The sequence below is a fragment of the Odontesthes bonariensis genome, chromosome 13 (assembly GCF_027942865.1).
Source record: "Odontesthes bonariensis isolate fOdoBon6 chromosome 13, fOdoBon6.hap1, whole genome shotgun sequence".
Taxonomy (NCBI): domain Eukaryota; kingdom Metazoa; phylum Chordata; class Actinopteri; order Atheriniformes; family Atherinopsidae; genus Odontesthes; species Odontesthes bonariensis.
The window spans coordinates 20,440,145-20,448,537 of NC_134518.1; the positions used below are offsets into that span (position 1 = coordinate 20,440,145).

General features: G+C 38.8%; 1 protein-coding gene across 1 annotated transcript; it reads right to left on the reverse strand.

Annotated features, from left to right (window-relative positions):
* Positions 1-39: 39 nt before the first annotated feature.
* On the reverse strand, positions 40-3,936 carry smtnl1 (smoothelin-like 1). The gene is made up of 5 exons (XM_075480659.1): positions 3,628-3,936; positions 1,842-2,470; positions 1,629-1,743; positions 1,078-1,229; positions 40-666 (listed from the first exon to the last, which is right to left on the reverse strand). The coding sequence occupies exons 1-5, from the start codon at positions 3,694-3,696 to the stop codon at positions 306-308; spliced, it is 1,326 nt and encodes a 441-aa protein (XP_075336774.1). The 5' UTR covers positions 3,697-3,936; the 3' UTR covers positions 40-305.
* Between the last annotated feature and the right edge of the window lie 4,457 nt (positions 3,937-8,393).

Here is an 8,393-nt window from a genome sequence, read left to right on the forward strand (position 1 = left end):
TGCAAAACAAATCAAACTTTCTACACAAAGAATCTCTTGTTGTGCAAACATTTTTATCAAGCATTCTTATTTCTTTCATAAACACACACATCAGATGGAGCTGAACATTTTATTGTCACATGCTCTAAACAAACAGACAACAACACACTGGTGAATTAAAAAAAAAACTCCATCTTCTTAGAACATTACATTATCAGCATATGAGTTGGGAGTCGTCCTTTGTACTTCATTATTGTAACAGTCAACTAAGACTTACTCAACAATCTTTTTGGTCTTCTCAGTCTTTATCTACTGTCAGCTTTGTTCTAGGACTGTACATCGACTAACGCTCCCTCGCCCTCCTGCATCTCACAACTCTTTGCAGCATCTTCCTCTCCAGTTGCTTGTGGCTCTGCATCATCTTCTTGTTTTTCCCCTTGGCTGCCAGTGGTCTCACTCTCAGCAGTCGACACCTCTCTTGCTACATCGTCTCCTTTCTCTTCCTCTTCTTCTTCATTTCCAGTCTTCCCTTTCTCCTCCTTCTCTTTGTCCTTCCTCTCTTTCTCGATTTTAGAGAGGCTGTGGCAGAGTGACTGGACGTATGTGAAGACGCACATGGGGTCGGGGTGGTTACCCATCATGATCATGTCAGCCACCTCCAGCAGAGGGCAGCAGTCAGCTAGGGACCTGCCAGAAATGCAGGTGAAGAAGAAAGAATGGTGAATGATTGCTGTTCAGGGCTCCAGATTTGGATGATAACTCTGGAGGTTTAGCCCTTAGACATTGTAATTCAGTGTTTTGTTTAAAAAAAAAAAAAAAAACATTTCTAACAACCCTTTCGCTCCTAATAAATGCCTTATATCCCATCTCGGTCAGACTATCTTATATGTGTTCTTATCACAGTTTGCCTTTATCACAGAGACCCTCATGTGTTCGATGATGTGTGCACAGTGCCAGCACTTTGAATATCTTTAATTTTCTTGCTATGATGCCATTGTCTCTTTATGTTGTCTTGTGGAAGATAAGTTTCCTCTAGCGGGACAATAAAGAACTGAACTTGGTGGGAGAAATGAGGTAGACGGAATAAAAGGTTCATACTCTGCAGTTTGGAAGGCCAAAGTGAAGTTTTTCTCCCTCTCCTTCGGATTCAGGGAGCTGAAGTCAAAAACGTCAGGAAAGAAACGATGGATCAAAGCACAGAACGCCATGCCATCACACCAGGACGATGAGAAGTTTTCTATGTTGACACCCTACAAAGATCAAAGGACAGCATCTTGACTTGATGCAGAGAACATCACATCATCTGAAACATCTATTGTATATCTTGTGAAGCTGAAAGACAAATCTGGGATTTTTAATTGGATTTAACACCTAATAAAATGGGCAAATCCCAACTCCTACCTTTAACCCAACTCATCCATTTTGCATAGGTCAGATGGCAATTTTTTTTGTTGTAATTAAGTGTTATTGGTCATCTAGGCTCTAATCTGGGACAGTGGGAACTGGGGTAGGAATGCACATTACTCCTTGATCTCCCAAAGAAAAGGTGCACTAACCCTACCCCATGAATGAAAAATTCAGTGGTAGGGGAAGGGCCAAGGAGAGAAAGAATCATTGGGATTGGGCCAAAGCTTCAGTGCTGAACTCACCTCGTAGTTACGTGTCTTGTTACGACACCACTGAAGTATCTTCTGCTTGATTGACCCTCCTGTGGCCACAGATGCAGATGACCTCTGAATTTTGAAGTTGCGAGGTATTGGTGTCCTAAAAAATGTCACAATATTACAGTTTCTTAGATCTTCATAGTTAATGCTTTAATGTAAAACTTATCTGAGGTACTGGTTGTCATTCAAGTGACTCACTCTGGTGCACCTTGTTGGAATTTGGCGATAATGTCATTTTTTGTGGATGCTCTATTAGAGCGTGCAGAGAGTCTTGGTCGGGAGACGGACGAGATGGAAGGGCCACTTTTTCTTTTGGGCTTCCCTTGTTTTTCTGTCTCCTTCATCTTTCCTTTGTCTGTCGTCTCTGCATCTGCCTTTTCTACTTTTTTCTTCTTCTCCACTCCTTTTACCTCCTTTTCAGTCACATTTTCATCTTCATCCTTTGCTTTTCTTGCACATTCACTCCCTTCTTTGACCTTTCTTGCCTCTCCGTCTCTCTCTTTGTCACAGCTCTGGACCTCTTCCGTCTGCCCCTTCTTATTTTCCTCCGACTCACCCTCCCTTTCTTTTTCTCCTCCTGTCACTTCAGGTTCCTTCGGGCCATCAGCAACCGTATTTTTGTCTTTATCATGTCCAGCCTCTTCAGTGTCACCATCGCCAGCCTTTGACACAGTCTGGGGCTTATTTGCCTCTCCAGAACTGGCCTCTTCTTCTGCTGCCTGTTCTTGTACTTTATCTGCCTCACCCCTTTCCCCCACATCCATTACACCCTGACCTTCTGCTGTCTCCCCTGGGTCTTTACTCTTCATCAGCTCTGGCTCATCTGCCTGGATACCAAAAGAAACAACAGTATAGAATTTAGCCCTTTTGTACATGTGGGTGGCACTGCATAAAGCACATCTTTTTCCAGTGGGTGAATTAGAGTTGTCATAATATCTGATTTTCGGTACGCGATTATTGTGGCCAAAAGCATTCACTTAAATTATACTATGGTGATATCAATAGAAAACTTGAAAATAGATCCATCAGACTAATTTTTTTGTTTTCTGAGTTTCTTTTTCCTGTGTCCTGTGATTGGAAATTGAATTTCACTCAAAATAGATGGTACTGCGCTTAAGAATATGACATTGTGGGTAATTTAGCCATTGAATGTTCTCAGTATGTGTTCTTGTTTACGCCCTGCATCTGTTTGATGCTGATAATTCTATTCACTGTCATTCATTCATTAACAGTGTAAAAATATATTCTTCCATTTCTTTCTGCTGAATATATTTGCAATTTTTTTAAGGAACTCACAGAATAATTAAGGAAATTAATAGGCAGAGTTTACATTCTGTCTTGCTCCAGATTCACTGTCAAAAAATATAGATTTGACTTTTATTTTAACTGAATTCAAATACAAACAAGATTTTCTTAATATTGCAGCAATCTTATTTGAGAAATGAACTGTCTTTGTTTGAAAAATAACATTATGTAATATGTCAGCCATTTAAACTAATATCATCCTCATGCTACAGTAATTTAAGAATATATAAATATCAAAAGGAGCACTTCAGAACCAGAGATCCTTTGGCACAGATTGCATTTTACTGCAGCTTCATTCAAACAAGTTCTTGCGTTCTGTTTTTTAATGACCTCTTGCAGGGACAGTCACACCAGGTCGGGCCTCACAGCAGTGACTCATCAGCGAGAATAGGAAACTCCACTGAGTGTGTGTGCTCCATGTGCATCACTTTGCATAACTTGTCAGCATGAGAGTGTGTGCCACTTCTCAGCCAAGAGTAAGAACAGGTGTAGTACAGTAAAGATAGCTAAAATCTCCTCTCCCATCTTGATGTCCAAACACAGCACCTGCTATTGACAATTATACACCAGTTACCTTTTCCTTATGTGGAGTATGATGCCAGACAATGTGGGGTTTCACAAATGTGAAAACTGTCATTGTGCAATTTCACATCAACACAAAAGTGAAAAAAAAACAGACCTGGTTGTTGTTATTGGTGTCTGTCTCACTGGTTGTTCCTGTTTCCAGGCTGGGGGAATTCGCATCCATGATGTCCAGATAATGCCAATTTGTTGACTGGACCAACAGTTAGATTAGGCTTCGTTAAACCGACACCACAGGAGTCAAACGATCACTTCTGCCTTACTCTGAAAAGTGTCCCTACAGTAAAAGGAAAGGTCTTTGCAGAGAACTTACTTGATGTCTTGATCTCTGCTTGTCACGTCTAAAACTTTTCCCCGTCACCCTTTCTCCCTCTCTGTGTTTGGGATGTGTGCGTTGGTTTGTGGATATCCCCCTCACCCCCTTTCACCCGACACCCCCTCCCCCTGCTTTGTGAGGATTCCTATGCTTCTTTATCTGACCTTTTGAACAACACAGGTTCCCAAAATAGAGCCGCTGTGACACAGGCCCTGTCCCACTGGTCTGACAGCTGCGTCTGCTGTGGAAACCACGGCTGTACACACACATATGCACATGAGGGTGCACGTATCCATTCAACATACTAGAGCTCTTACAAGTACAGAAACAGCATGACCACAATTTGAATGTTTCCTTGGCGCTTACAGTCAAGTGTTGATTTAGATGAAGTACTGTAGTGTTATTTTTTATTTTATATTTGAATTAGTTGCATGAAATTTAAAGGAGGAGTCCAACATTCGCGGACATGATGAAAGGTATTCATACTCGGATAATTCAGCCGTAAACTATGATTCAGAGAGCGATCCTCGAGGAGAGGAAGTACCATCATACAAGGCCGCATGCAAGCGAAGAAAATCTGAAGGATAACGTATTCACTTCCTGTCAATTTCTATCGTTCAGTATATTAGAAGCGCCCAGCTTAGGTTTCTCACACTGAAAGCTGGTCGGGTCTTTTTGGACACGTTGCAGCTCCATGTACTGAGAGACACCATTTGAGTACCGAAATTGAAAATGTGAGTGGGACAGAAAGAAAACCCATTTACAAGGCTAAACTTGTAAAAGTTAATGGAGATGCCTTCTTGCACAAGAGGTGCCACCCAGATAAATGATCAGAACTGCATCAGACTCTATAACTATTTTAGTGGCACAATCCAGCTTTTTTGGGTCAAATTTGCAAAGCAGCTACCTGAAAAATGAACACTGAAGACAAATGTCCTGTCTCATGTTTTCATTGGGATACTTCTTTGTTGTCACCAGATAGAATGAATCCCCTTCTCATAGTTTAACATGTTTCTGTAAGACATGATGTTTTACAGAATCTGAACTGTGGCTTACATTAATAAACAGAACATATCATGTCTGCCATCTTGGCAAAAGGAGCCAAACATGCCATGCAGCTTCTCTTCCTTGCTTCTGCTGTCTTCTCCACCTATCTTGTGTTGACTTTGCCTCATAGCTTGTGCTAGCTTCTCACTGAGCATGCAAAACAGCTGAACGGCCCCTCTCTGCAAACAGTCAGAACTGGTTCCTCCTAGATACTATATGGAACATAAGGGCTATCTGAACTGGCCTTACACTATACTATGTATATTTCAACAAGGTTAAAAGCTTGATTTTCAGAGGAACTTTTGAGCGTGAGCTAGCTCCTATCATCGGAGGTACAGTAATTGCATTTCATCTAATCTTTTCACTTCCCAGTCTAAAAAGAGAACAGAACCTGCACACACTATAAAGTCGGCACATGATTTAACACTAATTTAGCTTTGCTATCACAGCAAAACTCTGCATCTAATCAATCAACACAAAACATATGGTTTTATAAACAAGTCTATATATATTCTCACTCTCTCTGTCATTGCCATCTGAATCCGCTTTCCCTCCTCCCCTCTTATATACAGTATGTCTTGGGAGCTATAAATATTTCTTTGCATTGTTGTGTATCTGCCTAACTCTCTACCACCTCCTGCTTGGTATAATTTCCCCACCATGGACACCTAAGAGTGATGCAAATCTGGAAAACATCCTTTTGAAATGTCTCAAGCATATTTTCATGACCAAGGTAATGGCCAACAACATGTAGCTGATGGGAAAACATGTATTAATGTGCCCAAACAAGTTTTTTCAAGAATGCACCATGATTTGCCAATATAACATATTTGCCCTCTGTGTGCTGAGAGCTAATCGGACCTATTCTGAATCGGGAGATGTGGTTAGACTTATAGATCAAATAAGCTGATGATTCAAATTTAATAGGTATTGGGGGGGAAACTGAAATTGTATAAACAGTACGGCACACCAAGAATTGTAGTTAGGTGCACTTATCTTCAAGAGGGGCTTTAATTCTTGATTATCAAAAATGATGGAGCCTGAACGTGTGGTAAAATCTTTTCTGCTCCAACTCCATTGCAAATGTAATATCACAAAGTATTCTAATATATATGTTGAATATGTCAGTCTGTTTTAAGATAGGACCTTCTGAGCAGTGTTGTATAAAGTACTGAAATCTCACACTCAAGTAAAAGTATAGGTACCCCTCCAAAATATGACTTTGGTAAAAGTCCAGGTCACTGACTGAAATGTTACTTGAGTTAAAGTCTTAAAGTATCCGAAACGTCTTGTACTTAAGTATGAGAATTACTGTAAAAATAGATGTACTTAAGTAATGTAATGAAAAGTATAAGTAAAAAGTAAACAAGGCAAATGCAGTTTGAATGACATTTGTTATATTTTGGTAAACTTTGAAGGTCAAATACACTTAAAATCTACACACAATCAAGTGCAAGCAAAATTTAGATCAGGTTTAGACAGAAAATACAAACTTTGTGAACCTTTAAGTTTTTCTTCTTCAAGTAAGGTCAGTACTGAAAATGAGGCGTACATTACACCATTAAGAAAAAAATTAAACAAAATAGGCTGCTACTGTTATTGCCATCATTATAAACAAAATTTAAAGAAAAAAATAGGAGAAAACTGAAGCTTATCTGGCATCTGAAGAGAGAGTCCAGTTTGAAACCCCTTTTGAAAACCTTTCTAAAAAATAAATAAAATAACTCAGTACAGAAAATGTTTGTCTTTCTCTCTCTCTCTTTTTTTTGTAACGATTAACTAAACCGAACAATGAAATTGTATTGAAGTAAAAGTATGCAATTAAGTTCGGAAATATAGTGAAGTAAAAGTGAAAGTTGTCAAAAAATTTTAAACTCGTGGAAAGTACAAAGTATTCCAAAATATACTTAAGTACAGTAGTGAAGTATTTTTACTTTGTTACTATACAACACTGCTTCTGAGTAGTAGTTTGAAAACAATATAAATTCTTTATGAACCTGAGGTAGTCCATGTGCGGGGCATAAATAAAAGAGACATGGGACTTGAGGTAAGTTGCCAACTCTGCATAGTAATTTGAGGAGTTTCTTGATAAGTGTAAATTATTCCTCCTGGAGTTTGACCTATGAGTCATTTTCCATCATATCCTAAATAGGAAATAAGCTGATTGACAAGAACAGGGCACCATCTTACCAGTTATATTATATTGTTGTGTTCATCTATAAGTATTTCTGATCATTTGAAATAAGAAGCATTTTATAATAAAAATCCTCCTTGATGTCACTGTTATCATTATGATAGAAGTCTTTAATTGAATGTCCCTCAGGTGGCCTGTGCACTGATTGAAAAAGCAAAAATGGCTTGAGCAGAAAAACTGGTTGTAGTCTCCATACCCGTTGAAATATTTTCATGCTGAAAATAAATAAAAGCGGCTCTCTGAAACATATTTGGCCATTCACTATTTGAGAATAATGTGAATGCTATTATGTTTTATATATCAAAAGTATTTACTTCTCTATGACCAGCAGAAAGTATTGATAAATATACGCCCAGGTGATGAAGTACTTAAGAATAGTCAGTACTTTATCTGTTGTGGACAGCCGTCAATGTGCTCCTGTGTGCCTCCTGGAAACTTGTGTTTTTCACCATCCAGAACAACTCGTAACAAAAAAGGTTTCAAAGCAGTTCAAGCAAACACTCTGTTGTGAATTTTCACAGTGTTTGACTCCTAATATCTGCTGGTGAAGCTCTGTAGTCAAACTAACTGACATCTGTGGGATTATTTCAGGATAAACATCAGCATGGTAGTCTACGATGTTTTGACTGAGTTAACACCTTCCCACTTATTATTATTATTATTATTATTATTATTATTATTATTATTATTATTATTATTATTATTATTATGTATTCAATAATACATAGTGTCAACTTCAAGTGACAAGGCTGAAACGGTTGCTTTTTTAGTTTCGCAGATCCCATCATCAAAAGAACCAGGAGGCTGTGATAACATGTCTGACTTGCTGAAACAGTTGCACACAGTCACGTTTATCAAATGTTGTATTTCTCTCTCGTGAAGTTGCTCTTGTCAATGCCTTTGCATGCAACTGTATTCTTTGTTAAATCAAAAATATTTTCATATAAGAAACTAAGCCCCAACTTTAGAGTGCTTTATGCCAACAGTCAGGACTGATGAGAAAGGAGTGTAATTGTGCTATTATGCAGCTCAGGTGCATTAACTGCCATTTTGTCGACAGTTTTGTCATCAATATGGAATGAGACATTTTTTGTTTCATAAAAATTCATTAAAAACAATGGTGGCATCATTTGTTCTGGAACCAGTAACAGTTGTAACACTGGTTGTCAATACCACACCCTACATGCACAGGAGGGCTGAGAGAAAGCTAAAGGATCTTCCACAAAGACAAATGATTGGCAAAGAAGACAAAGGCCCCTGATATCCGTTGCCACAGAGGTCAGGACTGTAATAGACTGAGAGTCGA